Below are 16,627 nucleotides of genomic sequence, written 5' to 3'. Positions count from 1 at the left end.
CCATAAAAATTTCCAGGTTTATGATAGTGAAATTGTTCCTGAGGATGCAGACTCCTATTTTGAGTGACTAACAGATGTTTTCGTGGAGGATTTAGGACAGGAAGAAATCAAATGCACTGATAACAGCAGCCTAATGAAGCTTAGTCCTCAGTTAATTCACACAACCAATTAATCCTATATCCAGTGGAAAGTGGGAGCAAGGCAAGGACCCTTTTGCTCACCATAAGGAGCAGTGCTAGGCAGAATATCCACTCTAAATATCATTTAAAGATTTGGGTTGGAAAGGAACTTAAAGATCATAAATATGTGCATTTTCATTCTTAATTAGGGCTGTGGCCTTTTATGAGCTCCACAGCAGCACACAAGGACCCACCACCAGATCCCAACCAGGCACAATTCCCCAGTCCCAGCCTGGCTCCTCCAGCAGTCAGGATCTTTAAACAGCTTTCTGCCCCAGTGAGACCCAGATTCCATATGGGAATTGGCTCTAAATAATGACCTCATTCATCAATTCCTACTTAAAATCCTTCTGCAGAATTATTCCAATATAAATATTCCAAATTAAAAGTGTGACTTCCTCACCATTTCCCCCCCAAAACCAGTTTCAGGATGGCAAAAGTAATTCATTCAAAGTGAATGGAGGAGGTGTGAACCTCGCAGAGCCTCAAACATCTTTGTAAGGAGTGCTGCTTCACTAATTAATCCCCTGAAAAAAAAAGGGGGAAATAATCCAGTCCCAGGCGAAGAAGTTGGCAAAGCCACCAGAAATTCAACTTAACCCCCGAATTCAAACTCCCCACTGCAGTTACTCAGCTCCTGATAATTGTAGGAAAATGGGGAAAATGTTACTTTTTTTTTCCTCTCAGAACACACTTAAATATCAACAAGAAAAATAAAAGAGTTAGAAATAACGTGCCCAATAACTGATGAAAAATTGGTCACTCCTTCCCAGGAATGTCAAAGAGACAGTTCCCAGTGAAAGGAGCAGCAGGAAATTACAGGGAGATCTGTGTGTTCACACAGAAAATTCAGTGGTTTGTTACAGGCAGAGTTTGATCACAACCAAAAAAAAATATAATGAGAGCCTTTAACGAAGCTCTAATTGTGCAACAAGCCATACCAGGGAGAAACAGCAAAACCACAAATGTTTTGATAAATGGGATTATGAAACTCCAGAGCAGTAAAACAAAGACTAAGAATACAAATGGTAATAAAACATCATTAAAGGTGCTGTTTTGAGACGTTGCTGAAGCACAGGTAAATGTCAGGTTACCCAGGCAGAGTTTTAGTACTCAGAAACAATGCTTAATCTGATTTTTCGCTCTCCTGAATTTCTGGATGGAAGATATGCCCATTACTTAGGGATAATTTTTATTCTCCTATGAGGATACGTGGATTTTTTCATCCCCTTCTCAGACATGGGGCACAATCAGAAAGGACCAAGGACTAAGACCAACCCTACAGGGGTCATTTGTCCCTTGTGTTCCCTGCCTGACAAGCAGATTTCAAACTGGGCTTTGCATCCCCATCAGAAAAGCCACATCAATTTTAGAGCAAGCCGAGGAAATGCTGGAGAATATCAGAATTTAGGGATGCCAAGATTTTCACACAATGAAACTGGGGCAGATCAACCATAATTTTTTTGCAAAATTATAAATGACACCTGAAGTCCTGGCTGGCTTCACCTACTGAGGGATGATTAAGCTGCAAATCTACAATTACTTCTAATCTTAAATAACTGATAGGATTTGAACTCCCAACATACAGTAGCTCAGATGTGATATTACTGGGAGCTTTTTGAAGCCAATCAATAACTATTAAAGCTGGATCCCATCAGCTACCACCAGGTATTAGCCACTTTCTCAATATTTCAAGGATTCAGTTATTCTTAGCTACAGTTAAAGTAGTAAAATGAAGTGGTCTCATACTGACACTGCGATAAATACGAGATTAAATATAGAACAAATTTATTACTCCCCGAAGTCCTACTGAGTGTCCTGATTTTTTTTTTTTTTTTTTTTTTTTTCTGTATCCACAACAATCTGCTTTACTTTGATGTTTTATTATCCCAGATCTAAAGCTCACGATTGAAAAGCAAAGCCAGCGCTGGTTCAAAGAACCCAACCCCAGCCACGCCGGGGGAAGGGAACAAACTCCAGAGGGAAGAAGGAAGGTGGGGACGGCCCTGTCACAGCCGTCATGCCCCACTTAAAGAGCAAGAAGTGGCACTCACAGGCGAGTGATTTGTGACACTGAGCGGGTGTGACACGGCGCAGCACCCCCGGAGTGCCTTGGGCTGCCAGAGGATGGTGCCTGCAGGAATCGACTTCTCCTAATACCCCGCGCGCCTTTGAAGAAAGCGGAATAATCAACCCATTTTTAAAGCGCTGGTTTGAAGGGCTCCGAGGAGTTTTAAAGGCAAGCAGTTAATTACTTGGCTCGCTTTATAAATAAATTAACCCACGAATTAGAGTCGGGATGGGGCTGGGTGATGAGGGGTGACCCCAGAAGTGAACATTTTTGGCTCGCTGCGTGTCTTGAGCTCCCAAGGATGGATCCCATTTAATCCCAGTGGATCTTCCCTGAGGAGAAAAGCACTCAGGAAACTGCACTCAGGAGCAATGAACCACATCCTCCTCCACCAGCAGGATGAGTCCACAAGGACACGAGTGTTTGGGTCTCAGCTAAATTCCCTGGAAGTGTTTGAGGCCAGGCTGGATGGGGCTTGGAGCTACCTGGGACAGTGGAAGATGTCCCTGCCCATTGGAGGAGACTGGAACTGGATGAGCTTTAAGGTCCTTTCCAACCCAAAGCACTCTATCATTCCATGATTTATGACATTTCTTGGCATTTCTCTGCTCTCCTCACCTGGGATTCACCCTGAAGCATCAATTCCAAAGTGGCCCACTGAATATAACTCTCCCAAAGATGACAATGACAATCTAATCCAATGAAGGGCTCTGGCCTCCACTACTGGTGCACGCACAGGAGTCATAAAATAAACTTAGTCCTAAACAGGTAAATCTGATGGCCATGTCCAAAAGCTAGAAGTGGATTTTGCTGGAGACTCTGACAGGCTGGATGCACCTTGGAAAAACAAGCCCATACTCTCATAAGAAAATAAAAATTAACCTTAAGTAATGGGAACATTTTCCTTCTGACATGTTGGATCCTTCTGGGCTCCTCCTTTTTTCTACTAGACAGGGATGCTGTTGCCCTCAAGGCTCAGCCAGCACAGGATCATCCCTGGACCTACAAGCCCTCACCTCAAGAAGCACCACCAGAACCATTGCCATCCTGGAGGCAGCCACCCTCTCCCCAAAAGCCAAGAAAGCTTAATGTGACAGAACCAGCCATGCTGTGCCAGCCCATCTCAGGGCCAGAGGGCAAATCCTGTCGCTACCAAGCTCCCAAGAGGAGATGTGGCCACTGAAGATGAGCTCTTGGCAAGTGAGATGAAGAGGGCTCTATCCTTGATCAGTGCACATGGTTGGACTTTGAGATGGAACCACAAAAAGGGAAAGGCATCCCTGCCTATGGCAAAGGATTGGATTGAGATGATCTTTAAGGTCCCTTCTAGCCCAAACCATCCTGAGATTCCCTTAAGGGCTCTGGTCTCATCCCAGAGCCAGCTGCATCCCATTTGGGGCTGGAGCCTTTCCCGGCGTCAGCGGCACGATGCATTTACGTCAGTGTTGTGACAAGGGGCCTGGAGTGACAAGGACTAAGGTAAGATTAAGCATTCAGGAGCAAAGTGTGTCCTTCACTGAAACAAGGGCACCGAAGCCTTATCGCGCTGCCTTTCGGCACAGCCACGTGCCCAGGCACAGCCTCGACCTCCAGCTCCGGCTCCGATGCACGACTTGGCAAGGCATTGCTGCAGCTTTTCCCAAAAGGAAAACCATCCCTTCCCAGCCCAGCCGTGGGAAGGATGTAACAAACTCCCATAACAAACGCTGGGAATTAAAGCCCCGAGACAACCTCCCGCTGCGTCGCCGACGTGTCGGCGTGACGGGGCTCCGTGTGGTGACTTCACACCCCAATGTTTGTGAGTCTTCCACGAGGGAAAAACTGATGGATTCCTGCAGCTGCCGGTGCAGCGTGTCAGTGCACGCTGTTTTTCAAATTATTTCCATTTCTAATTAATATTCATAAATGAGCCACAATACTGTGCCTTCCATCAGCCATCACACGCAACCCACGCTAGATGAAAGGACAACTACATGAGATAAGCAGTTTATTGGATCAAAAGTCCCCTTTAGACGAGGAGACAGCTACTGCAACAGCATCCAACTGATAGCATCCCATCACATGGAGGAGTATCAGCAGATCTCCCTCTTTAAATCCCCAGATTCAGAACACGGAATGCACAACGCAATTATTATGTTAATTTAGCTGCATTTTGCTGCCTGCTTGAGCCTTGAGCTGGAGGGAGGAACTTCAGTTTGAAGAGCTGCCACTAAAAATGGCTACTTCAAAAAACTCAATTGACACCCAATTACACCATCAGCTTTTGAGTTTAATCCCCTGTTGCCCCTGTTGTCAGCACCCTGCCTCACCTGGCTGGTTTTGGGTGAAGACACTCCCTTCAGCTTTTGCCTTTACCAACCATCTACATCTTGCTCCAGCACCAGCCTGAAGAAGCTTCACCTGTCCTTCTCCCTAAACTCAGTTTAGGTGGCAGAAAAGGGCCTGGAAATAACAGCTGTTATTGCCCACTACCCCTGCACAGACAAGAAATTAATCAAAAAGACACCCTGACATTCACATCAAGCCCATGCAAGATGACAGAAAACACTGAGACTGTAACATCACATTCCTCCCTCTCCCCTGATGGGAAACAAGTGTTTCCCAGCTTTAACCTGAAAGACAGTTGGGTTAGATGGGATATTGGGAAAAAAGTCTTCCCTGTGAGGGTGGGGAGGCCCTGGCACAGGGTGCCCAGAGAAGCTGTGGCTGCCCCTGGATCCCTGGAAGTGTCCAAGGCCAGGCTGGATATGGCTTGAAGCAACATGGGATAGAAGAAGGTGTCCCTGCCCATGGAAAGGGGTGGAACTGGATGATCCTTGGAGTCCCTTTGAACCCAAACCATCCCAGATTTCCATGGTTAAAAGGAGCAGAGGAAGGTGCATTGCCTACTGCTCTCCAGAGCTGTTCTGCTCCTCATCCATGAGAGACCCAAACAGTCTGCCCCAGAAGAAGCATATTTACACCCATTGCCAGAGAGGGAAAGTATAAATATTTCCAAAGCTTTATGAAGGCTGGTACTTACAGTCATGCTTTGAAAGGGAAAGAATAAAGCAAAATATTCAATTAGAAAAAATTACTATAATTGCAGGTTCTATTTTATCCCTCCATTAAAGCAATAAAGTGCCTCAAAATATTGCTGAGCTGGGATACAGAGCTTAGTGCTACTTAACATATTAATATACATCCAGGGGGGTTAATTTAATTTGGATCTGCACCAGGGTCTTCTCTCCTCCCTGGCCCCTCTGGTCTCCCCCTACACTTCCAGCTAGATATCCATATATGCTTCTCCCCAATTCCAAGGGATGGACACGCAGTGCTGAGGATGGACATAAATTCTGACATGTGCCACACACCTCTGGAGCCAGAGGACGTCAAGCACATCCATGAACAGCTCCACACACACAGATACCCAGCTTAAACCATGTTTGTCTGCCCCTCAAAGCTCTGATGTCTGAGTATTTGATTTTCTGCTGGACGAAAACGTCCAATTCCTGCTCTCTGAACATCAAACAGAATCCTCTCGGAAATGTAAAATCGTCCCATTTTGCTCTAATAGCACGTAAATCCCATGGGAAAGGATTTGCTCTTGAAAGTCACTGAGCAAGGAACTGCTGAGGCTGAAGAAGGGGCTCTTCCTCCCAGCCTTGGCTCTCTCCATGCTTTCTCCACACTACAGTGCCATGAGCTGCAGCTTTCCGAATATAACCCCGCTCTTCCCTGCCACAGAAGATAAGTGAATCTTATTTTAGGGAGCCCTTCATCCTTTTAATTAAACAAATTAATATCACTTCTCCATATCTCATAGCCTCCATTATCTTTTGTGAACTCCTACAATTCTGTTGTAAAGATATATTGAAAAAGCGCTAATTGAGATAATCTCTGGAATTCAAGAGTTGCTGTATTTTTAGCCATGTTTTAAAACTATTTTCCCTTTGTTTCTGGAATGCCTCCCATCCTTCCTCCCATGCCAGACTGTTTACATTATTTAAATGCCTTCTGCTTATACCACTCTTTACAATTTTTACTTCAACAACATCGGCCTCCGTTGCTCTTTTTTCCCTCGCTTAGACATAACTGGGATGAATTCCAATCCCAAACCCAAAACCACTCCTGGTGCTTTACTGCTGTCTTCTGTTTTTGGTAGATCAGGCAACGTATTCCTGCCATCCTGTCATCCAGGGCTGTCTGTGTGGGGGATCCAAGTATGAGGAGTTAAAACTCATCTTTTTCTACAAGGGAAAACGGTGATTTCCCCAGAGACTGGAACTCTTTAAACTCACAGGGATACGTGACATGTTCCTGCTTTAGGAGATGATCCTGAGCCACTCCACTGAAAGGACGGGAGAGCTCATCTCTCCTGGATTTTTTTTGGAGAGTTGTGATCTCCAGTGTCCATCACAAAAGCAAAATATGATCCTGCTCCCTGCCCCTCCAGAAAACCCCACAGAACCCCATGAGTTGAGGAAGGTTCTTGGCAGCTGGACATGATCCTCCCTCACTCAGGTTTGGGTTTTTTCCCACAGGTTTAATTAGCAAAGTGATAAAGGTGGCTCCAGCTGCCAGAGCCTTTTGCATCATGGCTCCTGAGGAGTTTTTAATAAGAGTTCTGCCAAAATGGTGGGGGTTTTATGGGAAACTTCTCCCACATCAAGCAGACCTGTGAAGGTAGAAAAGGTGATGGAGCTCAGCAGCTGACAGGAGTTTTCCAGCATGAGCTGAGACCTCTGCAGTGTCCATTTAAACCTGTTCACAACAGACTTGTTTTTTCTAAGTGCCCATTCACTGACCATCTACAGGGCACTGAGGCAGCATTTAGGAGAGATTCCTGTCTTAGTCCTATTTCCCATGGGGTTTTGGGACAGGGAGAAGGTGCCTATTCCCTCAGCCCATCCTGTACAAAGGGGGCTACTTAAAGAGGGTGTAAAAAAAAAACAAGGAAGAGTGACTTTACATGCACAGATAGTGACTGGACAAGTGAGAATGGTTTTAAACCAAAAGAGGAGAGATTTAGGTGAGATATGGGGAAGAAATTCTTTCCTGTGAGGGTGGGGAGACCCTGGACAGGCTGCCCAGAGAAGCTGTGGCTGCCCCTGGATCTCTGGAGGTGTCCAAGGCCAGGTTGGACAGAACTTGGAACAATCTGGGATAGTGGAAAGTGTCCCTGCCCATGGCAGGGGGTGGAATGGGATGGTCTTTAAGGTCCCTTCCCACCCAAACCGTTCTATGACATGATTCTGTTCCATTATAACACAGGGATATTTGGGATGCCAAAATCCTGCTGCAAGTAAATCAAATCAGGACGGAGTAGAGGAAGAGGAGGTCATGATAAAGGCTCTGGGCTTGAACACAGAAGGTTTTTCAACAAAGCTGCCAATTCTGCAGAAGATCTTCTGTGCAGCTGAAGTCACTTAAGGACAGACTGTGAACATTTCAGAGGTGAACCTGAGCTCTCACAGATTTCCAAAAAAAGGAGACGTGAGGAGCAGCACAGTCTTCATGTCCCATTATAGTTTTGGGGACATATTTGAGATGGCCTTTTGCTCTACTTTTTTGTCTCTTGGCCAAGATTTGATTTTGTTCCTGGTTCAAGATATGGAAGTAAAGAAAAAAAACCCCACCCATTTATACTGAAATAACAAAAGTCCATCAGTGACATTTGTTCAGGGATGGACAAATAGCAACCCCTGAGACGACTCCTCAGCACTGTAACTGTGAGTCCTCTGCTACAGCATTTCCATATAACCAAACACAGGCTGAAACTGGAATACAGGGAGATAGGAAATGTAAATCTCAAGTTGAGAGAGTGACAAAAAAAAAAAAAAAAAAAAAAAAAAAAAAAAAAAATTCATCCATAGAGAGATGCAATAGGCTGCTCCTGGGACACTGCTAAATGCTCAGTCTCACAATCCAGAAGATTTTGGGAGCATCCTTGACACTGCAGCCCAAAGGACAGGGGATGTGCCTGATGTCCTGCCCTGCAAAAATCAAACAACTCCGCTCCACAGGGTTAAAAACACAAGGTGTTTCTCTCTCCATCTGACTGTAGCTAGGCTGGAGGATTTTCTAAAGATCCTCCTCCTCCCCTGGAAAGCTCTTTCCCCATTTTCTTGGGATCCTGTTTGGAAAAGCATCACAGTAGGTTTGGCCATCATTCTGAATCCCAGCACATCAGAAGAAGGTGGGTCAATGAAGTGACAATATTTGGCACATGTTCTTTGCTTACGCCTTTAATTACAATTTAATTTTCTCTCTAGCAAAGCCTTACTCTGACTCACAATTCCTCCTGCCTAAAAGCTTCCAGGTGTTAAAACACTGCCTTCTACTACTGCTGATTTTCACTACAGCCAGGTGCTAAAAATCAAATCAGGATTCAAGGGAAATAAAGCAAAATGAGTAAAAGAGTGAAGTTGTGTGAGGGATCCAGACTTCTCCACAGGCTCACCTTTGTTCCCCAAGGAAGATTACATGTTTGACATCCCATTCCTGCTCCTTGCAGTCTCAAGGCAGAGCAAGCAGCTCTCCTCCAAAGAGATGCTTTATCACCATCAGTTCTTCCTCCATCCTTTTCATTAAAAGAAATGCTCCCTGAATAACCTACATTTGTTCGGAGAAGAAAACCACTGCAAGGAATAAAGCTGGCTCAGTGCAGCTGAAAGCAAAATGGAAGTGTCTAGAAAAGTGGAAAATAGAAGAGATTTTCCAGAGCCTGGAATTTTAACACACACAAAAAAATGGTGAGCCATCTTTCCTCCTTCCCTTGGCACTCTGCCCTCCCCTCCACCAGGAAAGGCACTGTCAGGCTGCCACTGGCATTAGAGATAAAGCCATAGGGAGAGTGGGAAAAAAACCAGACAGCTGTTTTTCCTGGAGTTCAGCTTGAACAGCTGAAAAATGATGTTGTGGTCAAAGACCATATGGGTGGGAGCATTTAAGAAAGCAGCCTGCAACCCAGCTTCAAAGCAGTTGGGTTTCCTTGCAGATTTTGGACTCCTGGAGATGTTGTCCCCAAAATACCTCGCAATGGCGTCTTCACCTTGAAAGCCATGGAAATTTTATGCTGGTTTCAGTAAGAACTAATTCAGCTCACCCAAGCAGTTCTGCTTCCATTTCCTCCTCCCCCAAAAACCAGGGCAGGGGGATGATGAGCTGCTGTCACAGCCCAGCCACAGGGCAGCACGTAGCTCTTCCCCAACAGCATCCAAGAGCAAACCAAACTCCAGTCTCTCCTCCAAATCCCACTCCCCACCTGCCCAAGCCGTGCTGTCTGCAGAAACATTGGGTGGAATGGGAAGGGGAGATCTCCAGCAGGTCAGGGCAGGATATTATTTCTCCCAAGGAAAGGTCTGGAGGAATCTCTGCCCTCTCAAGGCTGGCCCAGCAGATCCGCTCCAACATCTGTGGTTGGACCCCCTCTAGTGGGAACCACTCAACAAGACACGGAGCATCAGCACCACCCGCCACCCATGGAGACCCCTCTCAAGGGATAAAGCCCTTTTCCCATCGTTATTGTGATTATTATTGTTATTTCCACTCTCTCACAATCTACGTGCTCTGTAGATGTTGTTGGACCTCCACACCCACAGCCCAGCACTTCCTCATGGAGATCCTGCAGAAATGGGGGTGGAATGGGTAAGTTTTTTGGAAGGGAGGACAACCTCGCTGGAAAAAATATATAAAAAAGTTATACCCCAGACCTAAATTTGTAGGGAGAACATATTTATCATCTATCCCGGAATGTCTTCCCTCTGCCAACTTGTCAAAAGCTGACAAAACTCCATACTATAAAAGCAAGCTGTTAAAACTTGGCTAAAAGGAAAAACTCAGCTGCCAGACAAGCTAACCAGAAAAAGCTGAAAAAAATATTCCAACGTGCCAGAGAAGGCAGTAAATTTACAGAAAGGCTCTACAGAGCTGAACATCCCAAACCAAGACAAGGAAGCAGCATCAGGTCAGCAGCTTTTGGTTCATCTGCTGTTTGAGAAGCAGATGGCTCCCACTTTGAGGGATTTGGGCAGAGAACTTCAGAGTTGTAGCTGCCTGTACTCCTAAACTACCCAAAATAATGTGTCTCTAACTCACAAAGCTCATCCCAGACAAAGTATTTTAGGAGAGCATGAACCCACTCAACACAAAGTCATTAAATGCCACATATTCCATTTAAACCCATTGATTCATCCTTCCACCTCCAAAGATGAACAACTCACAGATTTGGTCTTTCCACTAATAAAAAAGATGCCAACTCCCTGCCTAAATGTTAGGAATTTCTCACCACGTACATACACAAGACAATTTTTTAATGTCACAACAGTGACAAGGGTTGTTTTGGTTTGCTGGAGTTTCTTGTAGACAATGTTTTTCTCCTAGATCTGTAATCCAATCTGTTTTAATAACAAACCACATAAATAGAGCACATTGATGCCCCAAAACTCACCATCACTGACAGTTTAACAGACACAGAGAGATTTCCAGCTGGTCAGCATTCATTTGAGCTCAGCTCCACATCCCTTTAATCCAATGGAATCCAATAATGTTTGCTTTAACAGCGCGGCGCAACGCGAGGGATCGGACTCGCCACTCTAAACCCCCAATTCCAGGGCAGCATCCATGACCCAGTAACCCACTTCCAGCAGAGGTTAAGGAAAGGTACAGGGAAGAAAGGAAAAGACAGGGAAGTTCACTCCTGTCATTCAAACAACCTGTGCAACTACTCAAGATACCAAAACTCCTCCTTCTCCTGAATTTACATGGCTGAACAGCTCTGGCAAAAGCAACAGCCCAGTCTTCATCCTGTTTCCAGCAAAACCACAGCAACTCTCCCCAAGGAACAGCCCTTGGCAGCTTGCACTGCAGCACCTCTATAATGAGCATAACATGCCCCAATTGGCATTCTTCACTTTTTGGATAGTCTGGATGAATTGTTCAAATTCTCAAGACAATCTAAGATTTGAGAGGAAAGGTGGATATTGTAGGTTTATGAAGGTGAAAACCCCAAGAGCTGAGTTTTATTGGTGGGATTGGCATTGGAGATCAGACTACTTCCAGCGAGAATTCAAAATATATATCTCTATACACACACACGTATGTTTTTACTATTTTTCCAACAGCCACTATAGACAGACAGTATTAACACATCCTTCAGATCTCAGCTGAACTAAAAAAATCCACAAAAAACCCAGGAATATCACTGTGCCCCCCCTCAGTACTTGCACTGCCCCCTCAGCCCTCCTGCCTGGTCACGGATCCACCCCCTGAATACGACACAAACAACAAAGCCTCCATCCAGACTGCTCCAAAACAAGCTCCTTCTCCCACAATCCTGACAAAATGAAGAGACAGCCTTGCTAAAATAAGATCCCAATGTATATTTATATTTCTGCCATAAAATGCTATTTATTCACCATCTTATTGGCGAGTCTTCCCAGTGTTTACAAGAAGAAGCCGCCACAGGAAAATTGTGTCATCCCTCAAAATCCAAACGCAGATTTTTACCTAACGTATTCGGGATGAGAATTCTCTGTACTACTCCAACCTGCCTCCCCCCTCCAATTCTCCACAATTTCGCTCCCAGCTGCTGAGCAACACCCACGACATCCCCTACGTAAGGTATGATCCCGCTTACGCTCCGTGCAGCGGCAGCGCGGATCCGTGATCCCACAGGGAACGGGGCTCGGAGCATTACGCACTGAACTTACACTGTGTGAGGTTTTCCTCCTCCATCCCCACATCTAAACTTCTCCCCAGCACGCAGAGACTGCGCTGCAGGCAAAGGTGGCCAAACCAGTGCGTTCCAGTATTAGTCCCAGCACCGCATCTGAGATTAATTTTAATGGCGTTAGTAACAGCTGTATTGGGAATGCAAAAAGACACCCTCGTGGAGGGCTGTTCCACAGATCCCAGAAAGTTAATTCTGGCTCTGGTCAGATATTGGGAGTCAGCTCCATGCTGTCCAGTGTGCCTTAAAGAGCATGAGCTGGGCATTGGTGGGATTAGAGATCAACAGGAGAGAAAGCTCCCTGATTTCACCTAACATGATCCAGGCTGCAGCACTCCTTGTCAGATCCCTTTGGCATTCCCAGCCCTGCACAATCTCAGAGGCAAATGTTTTTCCTCTGCATCAGCATAGCAGGAAAAAGTCTGTAACTTGAGCATTGTTTCTTGCTATTACCCAAAAATCAGCCCCCCACACGCACCCCCTCTGTCCCTGCCGGCATCCCCCTCCCCACGCGCTCACTCGAGCGTGTCATGACACGGGGTGTTTGTGCACAGCTAAAACACAATCATTTCTTCTGCCTGACTCCAAGAAAGAAAAAAAATCCAACTTGCCAGAGGAGCATCTGCATTGAGAACTGCTTTTGCTGATGGGATCAGCACTTGGGAGTACCAGGGGAAGCCGCAGAAAGGGTCGTGGACCAATTCATCATCCTCGCACGCACCACCCGCAGACATCCCCTTCCCGCCACCCCCCAGCCCAAATCCCGGCCGTAAAAAACCCATAAAAATAGAATAAACCCCCAAGCAGAAGTTGAGAACAAATGTGCTTTGAACGATGCACAAATGACATTGAAGATGCAGAAGAAATATGTATTTGCTGTTGCACTGCATGACTGCATGGGCTTGTTTCCTACGTACACATCTCACGCACCCTTCCCACGCAGATCAGATCCCCTCCCCTCCACCCCCGCGGCTTCTTCAAAAAAATCGGGTAAATAAAAATCTTTGATCCCTGAGGATTATTTTAAAAGCTACAAACACCAAGCGATCCCCTTCTGGAGCCTCTTCCCTACAGCCTGACCATCCACGGGGTGAAGGGGGTGTTCCTCTACCCCCACCCCAAATCTCACACCCCTTTCCACGTTCCCAACCTGCGCCCCAGCTCAGAGGATGCTGGGCCACGCCGGGTTTTTACAGCTGTCCTTACACCACCTCTTTCCGTAAGCCCGACATCTCTGTGGCAGTGTTTGCATCCACAGGCTTTCATCCTGGAGAATCCCTCCCTGCCTCCTCCCACCTCTCTTCTTGGGGAGGATAACGTAATTTCCAGCTCGCGCTGGAGGATGCTTTTTTATTCCTGCCGAGCCCGAGGTCACTTCCCAGACCCGTCCTCCGGCCAGCATCTCCTCTAGCCCAGGACCTCTCCCTCCGGCAGGGAAGAGTCCCTTATCGCTGACCTTCAGGCTCACACCGGCGGCCCCACCGCCGTCCCTACCGAGGTTTCTCCTTTCCCCAAAGCCACAGCCGAGGCATCACGCTGCGTTTTTCCACTCCCACCACCCGCTCCTTCGGTTCAGGGGGAGTCAGCGAGCCAGCAGCTCCCGCTCCTGTTCCACTGGCTGGGGAGAGGCTCTCGGGGATGGATGAGACCCTCGGCCCCCATCCCTATGGGATCTGTGCCAGGAGGACATCAACCCTCTGGGACCAGCACGTCCTAGTCCTTGGCAGCCACGGGCCCGCCCCACTGCAGACCCTCTCTGGAGCAGCCCCTGCATTCCCGTGAGGTCTTTTCCTGGCTGCCCCTGGCTCCAGGAGGGGGTTGGTGGGGTGGGATCCCCCCCAGGGCCACTGCACCTCCCTCTGCAGCGCTGCCACTGCCAGGGTCATCCCCAGCCCCCGGCCTGCACTGAAGGGAAGAGCTGCTCATGACCCCCTTCCCCATCCTGCCCCATGTCTGTGGAGCACTATCTCATTCCTACAGAGCTAGAATCCCTTCCATCCCACACCATGGGGGGCACAGAACTGTGTCCCCTCTGAGCTATTCCCCTCTCCCCAGCCCCACACAATCACTTGGGGGGGTGACCCCAAATCTCCACGTGGGGAGCACCATCTCATGTCCTGCTCATACCAACCAACCCCACTCCTCCCACCTCAGCCCCACAGATATATTTCTGGGGAACTTCTCTTCCCCTCAAATGTCCCCTCAAGCACAAGGGGGATCTTGACATCTCCTCCACCGTGGGGAGCACTGGCAGGGGTCCACCTCAGACCATGAGGTGACAGTGACCCCCATGTCTCCCACCTCAGCCCCTCAGGCTCATTTTTTGGGAATTGCTCCTCCCATTGTGTCTCTGCTCACTCAAAGTTGGAGTAACCCCCAAATCTCCCCTCCTTCTCCACGTGGGGAGCACCGCACTGACCACCACCACCTGGGACCACAAGGTGACACCGAGCCATGTCCATCTCAGACCACAAGCTGACAACAACCCCCACCTGCCCCACCTCAGCCAGGGACAGTGACCCACGGAAACCTCAAATCAAAAAGTGATGCTGACACCCATTGGTCCCACCTCAGCCAGGGACAGTGACCCAGGTCCACCTCAAACCATGAGGTGATGCTGACCCCCATTGGTCCCACCTCAGCCAGGAGACAGTGATCCACCTCCAGCCACGAGATGACACTGCCCCACGCCTACCTCAAACCAAGAGGTAACAGCAATGGCCATATGGTCCACCTCAGCTAGGGGACAGTGACCCACCTCAGCCCATCGAGGTGACACTGACCCCCACCTGCCCCACCTTGTCCAGGGGACACTGACCCATAGCAAACCATTGAGATGACACTGACCCACCTCAAACCAGCAGATGACACTGATCCACCTTGAACCAGGAGGTGACACTGACCCACGTCCACCCTGAACCAGGAGGTGACACTGACCCACGTCCACCTTGAACCAGGAGGTGACACTGACCCACGTCCACCTTGGACCACAAGGTGACACCGGCCCACGTCCACCTTGGACCACCTTGGAGAGCTCCCCACCTCATCCAGAGGACAGTGACCCATTTTAAACCAGAGGCTGACACTGACCCATGCCCATCTTGGACCACGAGCTGACAGAGTCACCCCCATCCTCCCCAAACCAGGCGCTGACAACCAACACCAGCCCCTCCTCGGCCAGCGCACACTGACCCACCTTGGACCACAGGGGACACTGTCCCCGTCCATCTCAGACCAGGAGGTGACACTGTCCCCGTCCATCTCAAACCAGGAGGTGACAGTGTCCCCGTCCATCTCAAACCAGGAGGTGACACTGTCCCCGTCCATCTCACACCAGGAGGTGACAGTGCCCCACATCCCCCCCGGAGCAGGGGCCGAAGCCGCCCCCCGTCTCCCCGTCCCCGGCCGCTCGCAGCCGCCGCTCCCGCCCCTCCGCGGCCGCGGTCCCCGGCCCAGCGCGCCGCCCGCCCCGCCGGGGGGACACACACAGCGGAGTCCCCGGGCCGCCCCTTACCTCCAGACCTGCCCCATCTGCAGCAGGTGGATGACGGACTGCCAGACCCAGACGGAGATCCTGCAGAGGCGCTGCGCCCCGGGGGTGGCGGTGCCGCCGGCTCCTCCTACCCCGCCGGCGGGTCCCCCACGCCGGCCCGCGGTCCCCCCCATCATGGGCGGCCCGCGGCTGCTGAGCCCCTGCACGGCGCCCAGCCCGCCGCCCGTGTAGTCCTGCACGAACCAGCGGAAGCTCAGGATCTGCACCAGCACCGAGGGCAGCAGCACGAAGGCCAGGGTGAGGCCGCACCACACGTAGTCCCGCCGGCCGTAGTGGTGCAGCGCCAGCCACAGGTCCGTGCCCACATCCCCCAGCAGCACCAGCAGCGCCAGCACGATCCACAGGCAGTCCAGCCACGGCCGCTCGGCCGCCTCGCCGCCCTCCGGCGGCCCTTCGGCGGCGGCGGCGGGGGGGCGCGGGGCCAGCGGCTCGGCGGCGGCGGTGGCGGCGGCCCGCCCGAAGAGGTTCCGCAGGCAGGCGCTCCGGCAGCCCCAGTAGCAAGACGACGTGTTGCAGCAGTGGCAGATGTGCAAGGAGCTGCTGGCGCCCGGCTCCTCCGCCACCTCGGCCGCCGCTGCCCCGACGCCGCCGCCCGTGGCCGCCGCCGCCTCGTCCAGGTTGTGCAGCTGGGCGAAGCCGCCGCCGCCGCCGCCGCCGCCGCCGCCGCCGCCGCCATCCGACTTGGCCGCCATCTTGCTGCCGCCGCCGCCGCCGCGTCCCCGGCCCGTTCGCCGGGCGCTCGCTCGCTCTGCCCCCCGGTGCCCGCTCCCCCCGCCCGCCGCTTCCGGGGGCGGCGCTTCCGCGGCGCGCGGGACGGGCCGGGGCCGCCTGGCGGCGACAGCGACCGGCGGCGGGGACGGGGACGGGGACGGGGAGGGAGCGGAGCCTTCCCACACGCCCAGCCGGGATGTGGACACTATCCGCTCCCTGCCCCCGTCCCGCCGGGCGCGGGGAGAGCTCACAGGGGATGAGGCCTGGAGAGGCTGAGGGGGGAAAGCTCAGCGCGATCTGCGGCTTCCTTGTGAGGGGAAGAGGAGGAGCGGGCCCGGGACAGGAGCTGAGGGAATGGCCTGGGGTTGTGTCAGGGGAAGGTTAGATGGGATAAGGGGAAA

The 16,627-nt window shown here is 50.2% G+C and overlaps 1 protein-coding gene across 3 annotated transcripts in view; it reads right to left on the bottom strand.

Annotated features, from left to right (window-relative positions):
* XKR6 (XK related 6) overlaps positions 1-16,233 on the bottom strand; it is a 172,191-nt gene extending 155,958 nt beyond the window's left edge. For 2 of the 3 annotated variants that reach the window (XR_014589552.1, XR_014589553.1), the window contains exon 1: positions 15,477-15,586. Coding sequence is in view for 1 of the 3 variants with exons in the window: in XM_083857042.1 (XP_083713168.1) it covers positions 15,477-16,207 (731 nt within the window). In the remaining 2 variants the exon portion in view is untranslated. Of the gene's footprint in view, positions 1-15,476 lie in introns of all 3 variants that reach the window. The other variant, XM_083857042.1, reaches the window with a different exon arrangement.
* Between the last annotated feature and the right edge of the window lie 394 nt (positions 16,234-16,627).

This window comes from Zosterops lateralis (genome assembly GCF_965231275.1).
Source record: "Zosterops lateralis genome assembly, chromosome: 3".
Lineage (NCBI taxonomy): Eukaryota > Metazoa > Chordata > Aves > Passeriformes > Zosteropidae > Zosterops > Zosterops lateralis.
Note: the sequence above shows the minus strand (reverse complement) of the source record. Positions and strands in the feature narration are given on the sequence as shown.